Raw genomic sequence first — 20,257 nt, forward strand, 5'->3', positions numbered from 1 at the left:
AGCAGCCTCGGGCAGCCACATGCAACCCATGCCCCAACCGCCCCTGGAGCACTCGGTGCTTTTTGAAGAACATTATTCTCTGCTGGACACCATCAGCCAGTGAGTTTAAGGCTCCTCCATGCAAAAAAAATAAATAAATCCCCAAACCCTTAAGTCTGCCCTGCTCAAGGCTTGAGGTCAAAATCCACACCACTCTTTGTATGTTTAACTTCTCTTAGAACACTTATCTCAAGGGGGGGCGGGGGGGAGAGTAAAATCACTGGCTTAATTCATATAAACAACGCTGTAAAAAGACAGAGATTAGACAGGTTAACCCATTTCTGTTTCAAGCCTCGAGGTACTGTAAATCACGGTAAGCACACAAAAGGTCTTGAAACATAATGAAAAATACCTTGACAGTAGCATCATGCTGACCCTGTGTTCGTTCTGTTCTAAATCTGAATTCCCTGCCGCACCGGCTGCCAAGCGGGATGACGAATGGTATGAATGCCTGGAAGGGCTCGTACCTGCGTGCTACTCGGACCAGCAATGGAAGGCCTGGGTAAAATAGCCTTTACGAGAGCGAGACACTCCCACCATCAGAGCACAACTCACTGCAAGTACCCTGCTTGTGAGACAGAACGGAGCAGCAAAGCTTTAGTTTCTAAACTTCAGTTTATCACTTGCAGAAACAAGGTAAGGAATGTTTTTAAGCACAGTCCACTATTGTAAATGTTGAAGAAATCTGTTAAAAAGGTTCCAGATCTAATATGCAATAGCAATCTGGATGGCTGATTTACCAAAGCATCATAGAAAAACCCCACATGCTCCAAAGTACTATTATTTAAACATAAACCTCTTACAAAACCACACATGCACATCTGGCGAAACATCTCCGCGACAGCGATGCACAGAAATGACGGAGAAGGGCTTGCCGAACTGCAGGAGCGGCCAGAAGCCGCACGCTCTTTTCCTTGCCCAACCCAACCCCGTATGCTGCGCTTCCCCTCTACAAACCTGCACCTCGCTGCACGTGTCAGCGCCAGGGAACAGCGGGGCTGTTAAAATTTCAGAAGAAATGCACATACACATCCCTTTATCCCTACATCAACACCCATCACCTTCTTGATTCTGTGCCCTCTGCATTACCCACCTTTTACCATTTTGGAGCCTTCTTTATTTTTGCCTGTCTCACCAACATCAGTTCACCTGGTTTTTTTCCCCTTCTTTAGCATCAGCAAGGACAATTTTTCTTCTTAGTCCCCCACAGTCTTGAAACTGGTTTTAAAATTATAAGCTTTAAACAAGAAAGCAGAAAGGAGGCATGTGTGGGGGTGTGTGCACAAGGGGAGAGAAGTTATTTGTATACTGGGTATTAACTTTTTGGGCGAGCTTGGATCATTGTGAAGCTTTTCATAACCATGAAGGTTAAAATCTTGTTGCTTTTAAAATAAAAGCTGAGAGTCCCATCTAATCTCACGCCATCAACAGCTAAAACATTAAAGAAAAAAGTCACTTATCACAGTATCCAAAATAACACCGTGGGAGCTGACAACAGTGAATTTTCCTCTAACCCTCTTCTGATCCATCTTTTCAGTTTATTCTTTCTTTCAATTTTTCACTCAATTTTTTTTTCCATCTCCCGGGCTGGACTATAAACCGAAGCAAATTTCACAGTTCGAGTATAACATCTGCTCTGTGCCAATTCCTTCAGCTTTGAACACTTCCTTCTCCTGTTTTTCCAGTAACGTAGCAAACCCCCATAGCCGACCCATTACCCACCCAGTATTTAAGGGCCAGATTTTGGTGGCAAACCCAACCCTTCATGCCTCAGTGGCTTAACTGGGGGAAGGCAGAAGTGTTGTTTCATGACTTCAGAGTTTCTCACCCCTGACATCGACCACGAATCACGTCAAGATGTACACACGTGTTTGCTTTCTGCTTAATCTGTCCTTTCAATGAAATGGAGAAAGAATTGAATCTGGATCCAGGGATGGTGTCCTTTTGTACTTCATGTGGTTGGGATTCTGTGAGCCCACTAATTTTGCTCAAGAGCTGAGGAGACGCCTGATAAATAGCCTCCCTTTTCACCTCCTAAACTGTCAGTCCTGTCACCTGCACTATGCAGATGCATTAGTGAACAAAAGCTCATTATTCATCAATATTCGACATTTTTCAGGGAGCTCCCCCTTTGGGGAATGAGCCCAAATGGAAGCTGGCTCAATTTAAAAAAAGATCTGTAATTCTTCGAAATCTTATTCATTATTAACAGAGCATTTCATAATCCTGACGAGAATGTCAGAATTCAAATGCTTTAGCTGTAAGATCACAAAAATATTTAACCTGAGTTAAATTTATCTTGATGTGCCTTTTGAGCTGCTCTTTGTTCCCTTCTCAAAGCAGTTAAACTCGCAAACAAATCTATCTTGTTTCATTGTCAGCAGCACCTATTCTGCTTAGCACGCACTCTAGATGAATTTATTAACAAACCTATTTTTAACCCATGAAGACATAAATCTGTAGAAAGCAGCAACTTGATGAAAGCTCAGGATCCAGAGTAAAAAACAGCAAAAAAAGAAAGTGAATAAAGCTACACGCCAGGCACCTCCAGGAGGGGACGGGGGTCCTTTACATCTTGTTCTTCACCGTAAAAATCCACAAAATCTAAGTGAAGGCAACTGGTCCTCATGGTATTAGACCTATTACACCACTGCGGCAGCGGCGCAAGAGGATTTACGCAGCTCGCTGGCTTCCCTTTAAGCTGCTTTAACATCATACCTATTTCCCTGCCCAAGATGATCCCCCTAATAATTAAGCCGGGAACACGGTGTAGATCATCACAGGACTTTAAGAACAAGCGTGGCCCCGTTTCCTATCGGAGTAAATTACAGCACTTCTACAGGAAGATTCAACACAGCAAAGAGCCGTTCTTTTAATACCCTTGGGAGACTGCTGCTGAACGACGCAAAGTGCTGCTTGAACATCACGAGCACTTGGGTGAGCTTTACATACTGGCAAGAAATGTCTTCTGTTTTCTTTTGCAGGCTTGCTAAGATTGCTGGAGATTTTCTTAGTCTGCTGCATTCAAGCAGCAAAACTTTACAGTCCGCTCCCGTGGGGACGTGAAGTGCAAAGTTCCCCCGTAGCAGCACGTGATTCTTTGACCAGTTTTCTTTTCAGTAGCAGATTTTGAACATTAACAGTTGGCTGCTTTTACATAGCGAGAGCCAAAAAATCCTGGAAGCTATTCAGAGGTTAAAGTCAGGTCAGCATTTTCACCAGCCATTCTGTTTTACACGGGAAGGATTTAGTGGCTTCCAGGAGAAAGGGCTGACTTGCTCCTACCTCTCCTCTTGGCTCACCTCCTCCCTCCTCCGCTCCCCTTCCCCATTTCTTTTCTTCTACAAATAAGAGCGTCTGACTTTGAAGATCTGGACCCCGTAACATTTTTTGTTACCCTTTCAACGTAAGTAGAGTGAACTTGCCTTTACCGTAGCGGCTCTGAAATTTCAAAATAAGTCTGTTCCAACCCAAGCGATGCATTTATTAAGCGATCAGCAAGCATGAAATAGTCCCTGTGCTGTGCAGATTAGAGATACGACATGCTTGTTCTCTAATAATTGAAATTATGTAAGAGGTGACATACAAATGGACAGCAATAACTCCAAGAGGACAAATCATCAGAGAACACCTGACTGGTTAAAATTTGGTCTTTACACCCAGATTAAAGCACCAAAATGCCCACTCTGTACACCTTAGTGGGTGGTTAGGCTCCTAACGCAGTTAATTCGGCACCTAAAGAGCCACACTCCGATTTAACTTTGACAAATCAATGCTGTGTCTAGCAATACACATTATGTAAAATGAGCTTAACATGTACAAAACCATTTCATGCTAAGCAAAAATCACATGGAGAGAAGCAATTATGCATAACGGTGTAAGGACCGACTTCCCACTCTGATTAACTGTTTTCTATCCTTTGCTGATTCTCAAGTATTTTACAAATAGCACATTAACCTTCTGGGGCACACGTCGAAGCCGCTGTGCTTTTAAAATACAAATTCGGTGGCGATTCGTGATTGCGAGATTTGGAGGGGATGCTCGGTGCAGCTCAGGACTGATCGGTGGCAAAGATCAAGAGATCTTCCCCAAACCATAACCTCTATCAAGATGACTAAGAAATATATTGGAGCTGCCTATTATAAAAATACACCTTCTTGGCACTAACGAGTTAATAGTTTAAATCACTTACTTGGGAGGAGCAGGAGGGGCCAGGAGTCAGGAAACATGAAATACCTAGGGAAATGTTCACTCTTTCTTTACACATAGAAACGGCACAAAACCATAAGTAGTTTTGACAAGGAAATCTCCAACAGATTTACACTTTTGAGGTACCACGTGAAGCTGCTCAGACCAAAAGCCACGTCATTACAGTCACCCTTGCAGAGAACAAACATAAGCAAGGGATGTGCATACAAGAAGATCTGTATCCAATAATCGAGGAATGCAACCGAAAGGGAAACCTGATCCCTGACCCTCCAGAAACAAAGGAGCTGACGTGTTCCTAAAGGGGAGAGCAAAGCGCGAGGTGGGCTTTGCTTCCTACACGTGGACAATTTGTCTGCTCTGTTCCGTAGAGAAAATAATTCTGTGGAATTGCTGTCATGCAGAGAGCACCTTTCAAAATTGTTGCACACCCAATTCCCATCCCAACGGGAGGGTGATGACCAAACTGCGCATCCACCTCCTGCGGGAAAACAGCCTCCCCTTGCTCGACCTGACCTTATGCTTGCAGGAGACAGCGGAGGTACGGAAAACCAGACTTAGTGGAAAACCTCCCAATTTTTTTCGCTGCTGGAAAGTATGACTGGAGAAGACCATTTTCCCCACAATTTGTTACAGCTGTTCAGCTTCTATCAAATGCCAGAATAAGAAGGTGTTGAAAATGCTATTGTCAAAATAAAGGGGGGGAGGAAACAAGGGGAGAAAGAGGCTCTTGTTTCCCTTTGAGTGCGAACACTAGCAGAGGAAAGCCTTGCTTTTTGAAAGCCTTGAAAAGTGCTTCCCCTACTCCACACGAACATATTTGTGCATGACTTTTCCATCTGGGATACATTAACATAGCCTTGGGATAAGCCACCTTCTTTTATTTTCCAAAGTTTCCATGGGAAAATCTAAGTTCCCGACAGAAGAACCTCTAAGAGGGAATCTTCCTTGTGAGGGGCGAATAAAAAAATGTTTCAGACTTAAAAATTAATTACTATAGACCTACTGAAAAAAGGAGAGAGTAGAAAGTCTGAGCAAAAAAATTCAACACTTTAACACATCAGGAACCGGGATCATGCTGACGCTTCTCTGACACACAGGTGTACCGCAAAGGCCACCCGGACCTTCTCTGGCTTTCACGTGGACAAGACACTCCAGACGAAACCAACCTGCAGCAACCTACAGTTTCATCACCTGCGGGTCGGCAGCTGCCAACCAACCACGAGGGCCAGAGGAGCCCAACACGATAGCACAGCACGCACCAACAAACCTCTTTAGTAAGAGCAGCTCATAAGAGCAAAGCACACGCATTTTTGCCGATTCTGCGGCTCCACTTCAGGCTTTGTTCAAGTCTCAGGCTTAACTCACAGCTCTGCTGAGAGGCAAGACCCAGCTGGAGTCAGGCATCCACTTTTACTCACCGTGATCCTCCAGCCCAACCAGGCTGCACGGGGCTGCCGGCGGACAGGGTGAAGCTCTGATCGTGGGACACGGTGAGCAGAGAACGAAGGGGGTGTGATACTGCAATGACTTTTCCCAGAATTCATTAACCTACTTCGTTATGCAGCTCAGAATAGCTTACGTATTTGCATTTAAAGATCATGCAGGCAGAAGTGCTACAAAGGTTGCTGTGGCATACAGGAGCTGAACTAAGCTCAGATTTCCTGATCAGCCAAGCAAAATATTAATCACTAGTACAACTAACCTCCCTAAATTATCAACCTTCCTTGGTTTTGTTTTTGGTTTGGTTTTTTTAAGCACTACATAAACTGTTGACAAAGTACAATCTTCTTAGCTGGAGAAATACTCAACATAAAACACATGGCAAGAACAACTAAGCAAGGACCATCCTGCCTGATGTTACCCAGACATTACTTTTATCCCATTTTGCCGTTACAGTTATTGAACAGATATTACCTGTGTATGTGATTTTCTCAAGATCCTTTACACTTGCAACCTACGGATCACTCGAATGAAAAACCGGCTACAGCAGGTAGAGAAATTCACTGAAATTTGTGTTAATTTAATCCTGCTCCTGCCCAAGGCTGAGAAACAGTCATTTTTGAGGCACAGAGTCACTGATAAGGTGGCAGCAACAGACATGGGGCACAGAAGATAATCAAGTCTTTTATATTTGTAATAGTATAATCCAATAGTATTTGAACTATGAACGCGATGCCATCATCCATTCTCTTTCCTCTGACATCAAAGAACAGCGGCTATGGACTAAATGGCACTAAGGGAAGGAAAATGCTGAGAAAACAGATGCCTCCAATTACTTGAGGTAGTAGGCAGGGATGGCAGCCCCAAATAACAGCCACTGCCAGGCACTGCAACCATCCCATCTTCCTTATCGGGCCAAAAAGCTTGCGTCTCTCTAAATTAGCATCTCCACAATCATAAACGGGCATGGGCAGCAGCTGAAGGAGAGGATGCAGAACAGAAGAAAAACTTGGAAGAAGAAGTAACAACCTCACTAGAATTAAAGGAGGCAAAAATGTGTTGGGAAGAAAGATTGCAAGAAGCAAAAAGGTGAAGATGGGATGCAAAAATAAGAAAGAGAGAACTCTTTCACCATTTAAACAAGTTCCAAAACTTGTGCCAGGGGAGGTTCAGGCTGGATATTAGGAAAATGTCTTTACAGAGAGAGTGGTGAAGCACTGGAAGAGGCTGCCCAGGGAGGTGGTGGAGTCACCATCACTGGAGGGGTTCAAGGAACGTGTGGACGTGGCACTGCGGGACATGGTTTAGTGGGCATGGTGGGGTTGGGTTGGTGGTTGGACTTGACAATCTTACGGATCTTTTCCAACCTTAGTGATTCTGTGAAATAATTTACTTATCAACCTCATCCATCCCAATTTTCACCAACTCTACGTATTTCTACCTATGATGAATGGAAGATGGAGGGGTACAATTCACCTTGGACACTGCAGTATGAGCTTGAATAATGCCAAACCATCCCATTAATTAGCAAATGGATGTAGATGATAAAAATAAAGCTTGTCAAACCAACACAGTCGATGACTACCTGGCTTCGCAGCAGGGCGAGGAGGAGGATGAGGATGAGAGCACTCACCTATGATACCGCTGTCTCTGCTCTCCAGCGTGGAGGTAGGGCTGGTGACGGCGCCGTAGGTGCAGTCCTTGGCGGTGACGCTGGTGCTGACGGGCGGGAGGGTGGAGCAGGGGCTGCTGGCGGGCGGCGAGGCAGTGCTGCTGGTCAGCGTGGAGCAGGGGCTGATGCGCTGCGTGGCGGCCGAGCTCTGCAAAAGGGCAACCGGGAAGACGTCACTCAGCACAGCCAGTTGCTGTGGGGTAAAAAGTCTTTCTATAGCTCAGGCTTGAGGATTTGCTTTGTGTGATGAAGCTGAAAAAGTGCTTTACTGTTCAAAGTGTAAATGCCCACTGCCACCCCACATCCGTGGAAAACGCAGAGACGCTGGGCCCGTTCGCTACTTCATTCCTTAGAGAGTCCAGCTTCCACGTTCAATAGGAAACACAGAAAACAAATAAAGCGGTATTTACCAAAAGCCTGATTCCATATTTTATTAGGAATTTTGATGATTTTGTTAGCATTGAACTGAAAGTTTAAAAAAAAAAGCACAAACAAGCAAAAGTTATGACGCAGTGAGGTAAATTCTGTGCCTCTGTTTAAGCGGAGATCTCCAGGGTGGTAAGTGTACAGCATGATCTCACCTTTACTTACAGCACGACACATCATATCCAGGAAATCCTACAAAGACCTCTGGGCCATTTCCGTCTGCTCCCAAACCTCCGTGGGGCTACAGTTTTTATTTTGCTCTGTAAACGTTTCCTCCGTTCAAGAAAAACAAGAGTGGTTTTACACCCTTGCGGAGAGGAAGCTGGAAATCCCTTATCTAGATATGAGACAGCCCTTCCCCGCCCAGACATGCTTTCCCCACCAGAAAAAGTTTAAAGAAGAAAAAACAGTAGAGAAAAGGTTGCTCTCCAAAGGCAGAACAAAACAAACAAACAAAAAAATGCAGCAGCACAGAAAAAACGGTGTTTTAGAAAGTTATTTTGGAAAGACCCTATAAGATACTGTGTGCAGGAAGCTTGGGGGAGTTCATGCATCCGATGCTGTGCACGGAGATTAGTTTATTAAGAAAACAAAATTATTCTTGAATTCAATTTGAGACAAGCTGGGATACAAGACAGAGCCCTTGTTTTAACCACAGGCTACTGGATACACAGGCTTCGCTGGCCAAAGCTTCTCCTCCCCGGAGAGATGTCCTAGAGCATCTGCAGGCAACAACAACTGCTGCGCCGTCACCGGAGGACGGCGGGCGCTGGAGCCGGCTCACCGACCGCAGCGCTGGGAAGACGCTGTTGTTTACCCAACACAGTGACTTAATCGCCCTCACACTGGACTTCAGAGCGATCATCTGGAAATAACTTTAAAATGAGCAGCTTCAATGCCTCCACAAAACTCACCCCCGCGCCCCAGCCCAGGCGTCCTGGGCACGGTGCGGGCGGCAGAGGAGCAGCCGCCCTCGCGGCGGGTCGGGCCGGCGGTCCACCTCCCCTCGAGCAGACGAGGATGTGTAAAGTAAGCATTAAAAATATGGGCTTTTGAGCACGTGATCCTCCCATAAATTTGTCTTTTGGCCTCTGCAGCGAGGAGGTCACCCCACCTCCCCCTCGCTCGGGGGACGCTGCGGCACGCCATCACCTCTCTCTCGCACCGCTGCTCTTTGCTGTAGCTAGCCTCTGCGGACAGTATTTATTTCATCGTTGTAAAACAATCCTGGTCCCACAGAAGGAAGAGCAGAGGTTATTTCCCCATTTGGAATTTGCTTAAATGACATTTCTTTTATTCTGTGTGAATACTTCCCTAATAATTGTACAGATTTGTATTCCCTTTTCCATGTCATTTGAACCCAAGGTGACCACAGAGAGCATCATGCTTCCAAACTGCAGAACGGGTTTGACATCTGATTTTTTTTCTTCCTCACTATTTCATACCTGAAGCTGAAAAAATACCCAGGACAGACTTTTGTAAGTAGAACATATGAAAGATTAACTGGTTTTTAAATTATAAGGCCAGGTACCATGTGTAGCTACTGGGAAGCAATCCAGTTTGTCCAAAGTATCCCAACGGGGCTTGTAAAACTTCTTACTCAGAGGGCGACCACCCTGGCGCTGGAGGCGAAACAGAGCACCCCTGCCAGTGGTGGGACGGGGCAGTGCCGGAGCAGGCATCCCCCTCCACCGCCCCACGCCTTTGCTTTCACGCCAGCGTGACGGCATCGATCTTACCTTAATTACAGAGTACCCCGAACGTGCGTTAGCACGTCGACAAACCAGGGACAGAGTGCTAATGTGACAGCTCCACGGGCGTGTTTGTGTATTAAACAGAGAGATTGCAACACAGTAGAAGATGAACCGTGTGAGTATTTCCATGATAATTTATAATCTCCCTCGGGTATCCATATAAAATATCCACCGGTGAATGAGACGGCTGCCGCCACATCGTCGTCTTTTGAAGCACTCAGGAGAGGCAAACCAACGCTTTCCTCTCCCCATCCAATTTGCGGTGCCACTAGTGGATCGCGGTTATTGTTATTTTCCATTCTTTTATGTTCTAGGTACTTACAAATACATCTCTCTTTTCCCCAGTAGCCTTCTAGGAATTGCAGGCAAGCTGACTGCTCTATAAATTCTGGCTGCCTTTATATTCCGGGATGATGTACCACACATTTGGTACATCACTTGTCATGCGCCTTCTCCCTCAACACACCTTTTTCACCTTCTCATACAGCGATCTTCTCAAATGTCTAAAGACCGTACTGGTTTTTGTAAATCTGCTTTTAATTTTGCAAAATTATTTCTAACTCATTAATTCTAGTGGTCAAATTAAAAACTACTTGTGTGTCAGTCAGTATTCAATGAAAATACTCCATTATTTTTTCCCCTTAAAATTGCTGGGGTTTATTGTTCTTATTAACATAACCTACAATGTTTGGATTGCTGCTATGTATCAAGCAGATGTTTTCACTGAGCCCACCCACTACAGCGGGACTGTCTCTTCTGATTCACCACAGCTGATCAGACTCCATCAGTACACCTGAGCTATTAAATTAGCTTTTTCCACTATTCGTTTTCTTTAACTCACTGACAGTACAATGAATGGCATCACCTTTAGGGTAATCTAATTTTTGAGGCTGGGACAAGGAAGGCCAAGGGCATCCTGGGCTGCATGAGGAAGAGCGATGCCGGCGGGTGAAGGAGGTGATGCTTCTCCTCCGCTCAGCTCTGGCGGGACCACACCTGGAGCGCTGCACCCAGGTCCGGGCTCCCCGGTACAAGAGGCAGACAGGGATACTGGAGTGAGTCCAGCAAAGGACCACGGAGCTGACTGAAGGACTGGAGCATCGGACACAGGAGACACGGAGATATTCGAAACCCAACCGGAGATGGTCCTGAGCAACCTGCTCTGAGCTGACCCCGCTTCGAGCGGGCGGGTTGGATCAGGCGATCTCCAGAGCCGCCTTCCAACCTCAGACTACAGCATCTAAAAATTTCATCAGCTCACATGTGGGATCTTTCAGAATGTGGAGCATTATTACTACTATAAATTCTTTATGCTGAGGTTTTCCTGTGTCCTTGTTTCAACTGTTATTTTAAACAAATCCCTGCTGAAACTTATCTCAGTACTAACAAAATAACATCCACTAACCTTAAAACACAGAAAAATTACCCTTTAAAGCAAATTAAAATTTAGTGCAAGAAGGCTACACTCATCTTCCCTCCAGCTGATCACACTATTGTGTCATGAAATGCCAAAAGTGATATTCTTATACGTTCTTTTATTTGTAGCTTTATCAATGCAGCTTCTTAAGAAGAAGCTACTTGCAACTGGAAATTACTAAATAACATGGTATATCACTTGGCGTTGATTGACATGTTTTATTTTTGTATTGATAGAGGAAAATGTTCCTCTGTGCAAGTTTTAAATATAAATTTCCATTGACAGAACATTCTGTATTATTATTGCTGCTGTTTCATCTGTCACATTTTCACTAAGCTTTGAAAAATTAAACTGTTCTGTCACAGTCTCATTGTCCTTTGTGCTTCTCTGGCAGGCAGTGCAGTTAAAAAATAGTTTCCCAAAAAGTAGGAGAAAAAGGATTTCTTCTTCAGCATTTGTGATGTCTCATTAAGGAAGGCATGATTAAGAACGAGACAGCGCATAAAACACGCAATTTCATAGCAATCTGGATTAGAGAATACATCCTTTGACATATTCAAAATAAGGCAATTGAATGAGAACGCAGTCTGTCGATTTACAGATTGGGGCAGTTCTAGTGAAAACACCTCTGTTCCTTATCTTCTCTTTAGCTCAAGCATTGGCGAGATTGCAAATAATTATTTTCTCGCTTGAGAAGGCAAAGCATGGTTAGAATAACAAGCAGCAGCTTCTGATACAAAGAACGTTTTCTTTGCCCAGGCCACGTAAATTAACACATTAAAACCTAGAAAATTGTTCTCATTTTTAAATTCAAGTGCAAACTAGAAGTCAAAGTCTCAATCAGATTTTAATTAATCAATGATTAATGGAAGAATTAATCCTTGCCAATCCCATAAATGTCTCGCTGCATGATTTTCAACACTACTTTAAGTAGGGTAGCTGAAGCAATTCAATTTGGGAAGGACAGTTGGAGAGGTTTTCAGAAGATTTGCTGCAATTCAGAAGCAGCTTTAGCTTGGACAGGATTTGTGCACGGCTCCTGTCCTGAGACAGCCAGCGGTGGATGGCAGAGGTCAGAGGAGGGCCACCGAGACTGTTAGATGGCTGGAGCTTACGATGTAGGAGGAGAGGCTGACGGAGAGGGTTCATTCAGCCTGGAGAAGGGACAGCTAAACTGCACCTAGGGGTAGCTGCAGCCCTCCACTATCTGCCGGGGGTTGGGGTTGCGGAAGACCCAACCATGCTCTTCGCCGAAGTGCAAAGGGAAAGGACAAGACGCTACAGTCACCGGCTGTAGCAAGGCAATTTTCTATTAGGAAGGAGGAAAAAGCCCTTCACAATCGGAGTCGCCAAGCCCGGGACAGGCTGCCCAGAGAGCCTGTTGATTCTCCACCCGTGGAGATCTTCAAAACTCGCCTGGACAAGCCCTGAGCAACACGGTCCGACTTTGAAGCTAGCCCTGCTTTCAGCAGGCGCTTGGATGAGATGACCTCCAGAGGCCATTTCCAACCTCGAGCATTCTGCGATTCTAGGCAAGTGCTGACAGCAGGAGATGCTCACAAAGAAAGTAAAAAAATTAACTTGGTAATTGAGGAACCAGCCTCTCTTTATCTTCACCAGCACATGAACGGCATTCAAAGGCCCCGTAAAACTTTTTCATGCAAAAATTAGCACACGGCCCAAGATATCAATCTATTTTAGAGGACAACTCTCTGCTGTTTCTCTTTAGATTTTTCTTTTATTTATTCTCCAAAGACCTCTTTTGCTTTAGAGAAAAGATGGGATTTTAATTTTTGTCAAAAGGCAACAACAAAAGGAACCATTTATAGTAGAAAGCTCTGCTTGGCTTTGAAGTATTCAGTTCAAATAGGTGCCTGTTAAAAGTACATTTTCTAGCACAATGTATAGTAAAGTACATTTCAAATCCACCACAACTTGCATAAAAAATTGAATGAAAGCGTTAAAAGCTTAATGAACACGTTAAAGGCAAAAACTTCACCAAACCACATTTCTTGGCTCTCAAGCGTACTTTAGCCCACGCAGAAGATCAAAAACCTTCTGGTTCAAGTCAAGACCCCAGGACGCTGTCCTCCAGCCTGCTCGCCAAGAGCACTGCCCGCTCTGTGCCAGGCAGTCCTGGGCTCGGTGGAGCAACCGGTCTCTGAGCTTCCTTCCAAGTGGCCCAGGATGGGAGAGAGGTTCACGTGCCACCGGGGCCACGACGGGCACTCAGCTTGAATGCACAGAAACCACCTTCCTGGCTGCCACTTTTCACTGACGCTTTTTTTAAGGAATTCAAGACTTTAAGTCAGGTCCTCTTAATAATGCCTATGTTAGATATCTAAGTGACTTCTGCAGAGTCATGCAATGGCTCTGTTAAAAGGAGAGAGAATTAGAACTGGGCTTTGAGTTTCATGCTCTTGTGCTACATACTGGACTATCCATCTGTCAATTAAAAAAAAAAAAGGAAAAAACTGTCTCTAGTTTCATTCTCAACACCGCTGGGAGTAGGTATATTGTCCAGGCTTGAGCAGAAGGAGGGAGAAACTCAGGCAGTTTCTACAAAATCTACATGGCAGCCCTGAGCTTTTTGCTATTTCGGTTTTCAGCCAGCCAGAGGGGATGTAACAAACTCCAACACAATAAAGATTTTATAATTTGCTTTCTGTATCTGTTTTCAAGCATGAAATCACCTTGTTCAGCAAACATGAGCAAAAACTGTGACTATCTGTAGAATCAGGCTATTACCACTTACCTCTCCCTCCTGGAGAAACTGTGAGCCTTTATGTAACATTGCTAAAATACTTTTGAAATGCTGCATGTAAGATGCCATGGAAGTACGGGTTATTTTGGTCACTATAATCTGATTAGAAATGCTACCCACTCCCACAACGTTTGCAGAAACAGAAAAACAACAGAAGCTGTTTCACACGGTAGCAGCTGATCCCCGAAACACGTACTGCTGCACTGTAATGATTCACCGTTTAACGAGGAGATACAACCTTTTACCTCAGAACAATTATTTCACCATTATGAGACACTCAGCTGCCGTACAATTAGAAAATAAACCGCTCTCTCACATGCTGGGACCATAACCCGCGCAGTCACTGCTGTCCCAGCAGGAAGGGTTGGCGGGGTCGTACCTGGTTCTCATCCTGCACCTCCATGCTGTACTGGGGCCCTGGCTGTACCTCCGTGACTTTCTCTCCGAGGAGGAAGCCCAGGCGAGTCATGAGTGTATTTGCTGCCTCATCTACGGATGGAGGGGGTCCCAGCTCCTGCTCAGTATCACCTAAGCAGGAAGAAAAACAGATTCAGTCAGGAATTGTTTACCTTGGCCACTGCTCAGTGTTTTTACCAACAAATCACCGCTAACTTTCCATGCTGCAACATCAGTATCCGGGTTTTCAGGTTGTTCGTGTTATTCAAGTCTGGTTTAACGTTATATGCTGGCCTTTAATTTTAGGTTATGCATAGCTCCAGCTGTCAACACATCTTTCTTCTAACATTAGCTCTTATTTCTCCTCTCATTGCTCATTATATTCTCAGCACCTCCCATGGAAGCAAACACAGCCGTCTTGCTTTCCCCATACCAGAAGCACCAGAGCCGCAGGGGAACGAGATTTCCTGGACCAACAATGGAGAAGGGAGAGCATTCCCTCTCCTCTCTCTCACAGAAACCACCTCCAAGTTACTCGCAGAGAAACCAAGCCTACACGTGCCATTTTGAAAGCACTCCATGAGCTGTAGAGCAGCCAACCTGCGCTACCAAGTGGTTAACGGCAAAGAACCGGACAGAAAACCCGTGTGCATCTTCTGCTGCCATCTGCGGTTTCTGACACGCTCACGGTCACGTAGAAAGCACTGCTCTCCAGACACCGAACCTCCCCGTGCATCACAGTATGGGCCATGATACAAAGCAAAGTCCACCTGCCAGTTCCCCACCAAGTCTATAAAACAGGTCAAACCCAAAAAGACAGTTTATTTTTCCTCATTTTTTCCCATCTGTAGGAAGAGCAGCACAGACAAGCTTCCAGCTAGCAATGCACACCTGCAAGAAGGCCATGCATGTTGGCATTTCCATGTCTTTTTAATTTTATAACAAAAATCTGTGGAGGTTTTTGACTCATAGTATCGCAAAGGTAAGTTGGGTTCTGAAAGTCAAGTTCTTCCCTGCTCACACCAGCAGAAGCATTAAAGCCTGAAGGTCAAGTTCTTTCCACATTACACTGAAGCAATACTGTGTTCAGTGCAGCTGTAGGAGACTAATTAGGATTTGCAATTAGTCTACAGTTAATTATTCATCTGATAATGTACAATCTGGAAAAGAGCCGATCTCAATTTCCCAGCTCCGTCCTGGCTCCGGGGTGCTCCAGCACTCAGCCTGAAGCTACAGTGAGATGATGTTACTTTAAATATTGCTTTTTGATAACTGTAACCGAAAACCACAAATCACAGAATCTGGGGTATGTACGAGATCTCAGAAAATTTAAGCCAGCTGCTTCCAGAAATTCCCATTTAAACTCACAGTGTACACCTCATGGAAGCTTAGAGCAATTTTTTGGTGTCTCACCTGCACTACTGCAAATTAAAAACCCTGGAGCATCTCACATGCAACCGCGTCTGCATCCATAAGCACCGTCAAATCTGGGAGATGAGCATCTGGAGCAGTCCCTACATGGTGACTTCACTGTTATGAAAATGGATGATACAGTATGATAATAGAAGCTGTCTTCTAAGTTATTGAATCCCTATTGTACTGCTTTAAACAACGCTGACGTGAATAGGATAGATTTAAGATAGAGACAAATTTAGATGGATGGCCCAATTTTCTGAACTGCTGACCACCCACATTCAATCTGTGGGCATTTACTATCTCTGGGAGTCAAATCCAGAACAGATGCATTTACGTAAAACGAAAGTGATAGAGACTTTTAATTCCAGGGTTATTTTTTTCTTTAAATAAGTACACTTTTAGAATTTATCCTAGAGATCCGTATCAAGGATATGGCTCCGTTCGTAATTATTAGAAGTTCATTAGGCATTCCCCATTCTGTCTTCAGAATGCACGATTATTAATAACACTCAAACCGTGCTAACTTACACATCTCGGAGGAAAGGAAAAGCTGGGTCTCTCTCCGCATTGCCCACCCAGGGCGGGATTCAGGGAGAGCGCCCAGACTGCGTCGGGGCAGGCTGCCGGGCGCTGGGCACAGCGGGGTTCCTTCGGCTCAGCGTTAGGAACCGCTCCCAAACCAAACAACTTGCTCCTTGGAGCCTGGGCTTAACCTTGCCCTCAAACCTCCCCCCTTCTATACCACCCCTAAAATATCTCCAAGGGGCACAAAGGTGTCTTTCACCTGTAAAATAAAGAAAATGATGAGCTTGTCCCAGGTCACTGCGTAAGAAGATGATGATATAGAGGATAATAATTGTCTGCTTCGATAACAGCCCTAATTCACCTGCGAGATGCTGCTCATGGCACAAGGTACCAAGAGCTGCAACTGAAGCAGCCGAGCTCCAAGAGCATCACGTTTAGTGTGGAACTATCAATTATCTTATTATAATGTGGCTTTCAAAGTACAGATAACTTTGAACTTGGGCAAAGCACTATTGTACTGGATTATTCCTTCTTTTTGGTTTTAGGTCTTTAAAAATAAGTGCAGTCATTTAATTGAGTGTCAAAGAAGAGACAGAACGGCTCTGAGATGCCTGTGAATGGGTATTAGGGAAAGAAGCCGTAACTTGCCTTTCAAAGTTGACAGCAAGACTTAATACTCTCTTTCTAAGTTCAACGAAAGGACATAACTGGGGTTTTCTCCCTCCCTCGCCACGAGTGCTGCAGCCAAATTCTACACACCCTTCAGTGCTCTCGGTTCCCCCAGCCTCACTGGGGAAATTTGAGCGCACACTTGATAACAGAACCGGCCGGAGATATTTTTAGGTATCCTGACACGGGTGCTGTAACGAACTGCAGCAGCTCAAACACACATACTACAGTCAGCTCAAATCAGCAGCCTCTAGCATATCAATAAACAGCAACAGACTGCTCAGCTACGCACACGCAAACCTGAAGTCAATCAGCGGATCCGAGAGATCCCAACCTGGGATCCCAGCGTCGTTCGTGGTCTGAAGCTGCTGCGCCGTGCAGAAAGCATATATTTTTATATATACACGCATAAAGCAATAGGAGGGAAAGCGTTCTGGCGAGCTGCGGGGGTAAAGCATACCTGCCTGCCCCGCCGCTCTGCTCCGACTCCCCCGGCAGAGCACGTAACTCGCACTGCCATGCCAGCTGACACCTCCAGTTACCTGGTTGAGCCGTTTATGTCTTGGTTGGTTGTAAGGGAGAGGTTTTTACCGCTCAGCCCCGCCGCAGTGAAGCGGCCGTGGAAGGCACAGCAGCCCCTCCGCGGCGTGACCCAGCCCGTCCCGCCGCTGCCGGTCACCCGCCTGCGCCGGTGGGACACCCCACACGGCACGCACCCGTCTCACCTCTGCTCAGCTTTAGCCAGAGCTGACCTTACTTCTGCTTCCACCCTCTTTGCACACGCTGTTGCATTTCCCCATCCCTTTTCTGAGTCTGACTAAAAATGATTTCCCTTTGCAGCAAGGAATTCAGCAGAGAAACTTTTCCCCGCGTGGATTTTGTTGCGTTTCATTTCAAGGCAAGTGCTCCAACCTGGAGTCAGCTTTGCAGGTGCTGAAGTCAGAGTCCAAACCAAAGGAGATTTACTAGATGTTTGCCACTAGTCCAAGGACTTTCATCAAGATAGAGCCCGCAGAGTACAAACACATCGCAGTGAATTGCTTATTTCTAATAACATAAATAAAAACCCATGAACAGCTCCCAGATAGATTAGTCTCAGAAGTTGCACCTTGGTTGGAAGGAGAGGTAATTTGTCCAAGCAGTACAGGGATTTTTATTTTTTTTTGGTCAGAAAAATGTAAGCAACCAGCCTTACTTTGCACCGCAAAAACAAATGAACTCGAAAATAAGACATTCAAATTCTTTTGTAGTGAGCTATACATAAATTAAAGATATCTTCCAAAAAGCCAAAGAAGAAGAAGAATATCCAAAAAGCTACATGAAACACGCAATCGAATTTTAGGTAGAGTCACCAAAAAGCTATACCAAAGGACACTTCTTTCTTTTAATCCTTGATCGTCAGAAGAGACAGGTAACTGCAGCGTTGTACGACAGAAAGAAATAAAAGCTCCAACCGAGATGTGAAACAGGTTGTCCTTTCAGATTAAAATACTACAGGTGTTTAGGCTATGGGGATTTTTATCTATCAGAGCAGAAGAACGCTGGAAACAGAAAATCAGAGCCCGCAGTCTTAACACCACTGCATGCACAGAGCCATCCAGAAACGGAATAAACAGAAGCAAAAACCCGCAGGGGAAGAGCCTCCCGTTCCCGGGAAAGGGTCTCCTGTTCCCGGGCAAGAGCCTCCCGTTCCCCAGCACGGAGGCGCAGGGAAGGGAGGAGATCCCAAACCGGCACCAGCCACCCAGCGCTCTGTGCCTGCGCCAGCGCGCCCTTATTTGAAGTCTGGTCTTCATGGCAATGGAAAAAAATTTGAAAAGCCAACGTAAATGTGACTTAATTACCCTGAAACCTGAAGACAAAGTAAAAGAAACAAGAAACAAGAAAACGAGAGTATGTGATTTCTCCATCTCTAGCCCTTGAGGAGCATACTATGACTTTTTACTGAGTTATTTATTTTGCTTCTGGATCGAGTTATACTGGAATAGATGCCACAAGAGGATGGGATGGACGGGGAGACAAGCGGAAGGTTAATTAGATCAGGGGGCTGGAAAGCCGGGAGGTCATTTCGCTACGGGGAGCTTGCGTTGCCGAAGGCAGGGCGGTCTGCGGGACAGGAAAGCTGGCTGAGGCAGGGAGCGGAGTGCCGGGGCAGGAGATCGATCGCGCGATCGATCGACCGGGAGGAGGGGAGGGAGCGGGGCAGCGCGGGGCTGATCGGCAGCCGAGCAGGAAGGTCACCGGGGCTGGGGGGGGCGAAGGGGAGAGGAGCATCTCTCCGCCACAAACCTGCCAAAGAGCTCTTCTCCTCACCCGCCTGGCAGCACCAGAACAATTTTCAAATATTCCACCCAAGTAATTAGTAATAATAAGTAATTAAATCCAACACTCAGTTATTTAGAAGCTTCAAAAAGAGTGTAGATACCTAAGGCACACACAAACAGCTTTTTTTCTTTAATAATTTAGCTTCCCGAGGTGCAGATCTCAGCCGCGCACACCTCCACGCTTCCCAGCTACTTTTGCCATCCTTTTAAATTAATGACAATTTTTTTTTTTTTAACTGAACTGCAAAAATGCAAATCAGAAACATTATAACCTGAGCTTGTCAGGCAATTTAGTACCTCCAATCCTTCCTCCCCTCAAAAAATTCAACCCACTTTAAATACGTCAGAAGAGCTCTGCAATTCACCCTGGAATTTACCCGATTTAGGCCCTCCAGGAGCAATTTTGTGGATCCTGGCAGCTCTCTCAGATGTCTTACCTACATATACCCCCAGTATTTTTGAAGGGGTCAACTCGAACACCTCTGTTAAAGTCACATGCAGTAGGACAGAGTTCATAAGTGCTCAGGAATGTTCACAGCATCTCCTTGAAAATCAAACATATCATTTTATCAGCGCAGTTATTAGGTTTGCTCTTTTCAAGAAAGCATTCAAAGCGTACAATGTTCTTAAACGTTATCATTTTAAAATACCGTTTCTGTTCCATCCTTCCACTTCCTATCATGAAATCTGCCACATTTTTCATCTGCAATTGCTTACAAGGAAATGAAATTTCTTTATGATTTATTTTGTAATTCTGTGACTTGTTTCAGAGCTACCACTGTCTAATCTTCCAGATAAATGATGTAGGGTAGCGCCCCTGGGAGACACTAACAATGCCTCTTTACTCCAGAGAATATTTTTGGTTTAACGGTTATATTTTTACTTCCAAAACCAGACTCGGAATATAATTTAAATTACATCTGAAATCTATTTCGGTGAGTGTCTAACAAGAAGAACTGGGTAACAGCTCACTTAGTGGCACCCATCACAGAATTTGCCTGAGTATGAAACTGATTTGTCTTAAAAAGAAAAAATTCTTATATTAGCAAAGAAAAGAAATAGAACAGTTATATGCAAAGAGCGAGCACCTGTGGAACGCCAGATAGAAATGATACCAGTTAGGATTTTGATCTTCAATTACGTAACTGTAGAGTTTTATCTAATGACTTCCCTCTCTCCACGCGACCTGAATCTGTCCCGTTATGC

At 45.0% G+C, this 20,257-nt stretch overlaps 1 protein-coding gene across 3 annotated transcripts in view; it reads right to left on the bottom strand.

Moving 5' to 3' along the window:
- TANC2 (tetratricopeptide repeat, ankyrin repeat and coiled-coil containing 2) overlaps nt 1-20,257 on the bottom strand; it is a 213,662-nt gene that overhangs the window by 94,075 nt on the left and 99,330 nt on the right. For all 3 annotated transcript variants that reach the window (XM_059830270.1, XM_059830271.1, XM_059830269.1), the window contains 2 exons: nt 14,101-14,249; nt 7,322-7,508 (listed from right to left, as the gene is read on the bottom strand). In XM_059830270.1, the coding sequence (XP_059686253.1) occupies nt 7,322-7,508; nt 14,101-14,249 (336 nt within the window). The remainder of the gene's footprint in view (nt 1-7,321; nt 7,509-14,100; nt 14,250-20,257) is intronic.

This window comes from Gavia stellata, chromosome 28, assembly GCF_030936135.1.
Source record: "Gavia stellata isolate bGavSte3 chromosome 28, bGavSte3.hap2, whole genome shotgun sequence".
NCBI lineage: Eukaryota > Metazoa > Chordata > Aves > Gaviiformes > Gaviidae > Gavia > Gavia stellata.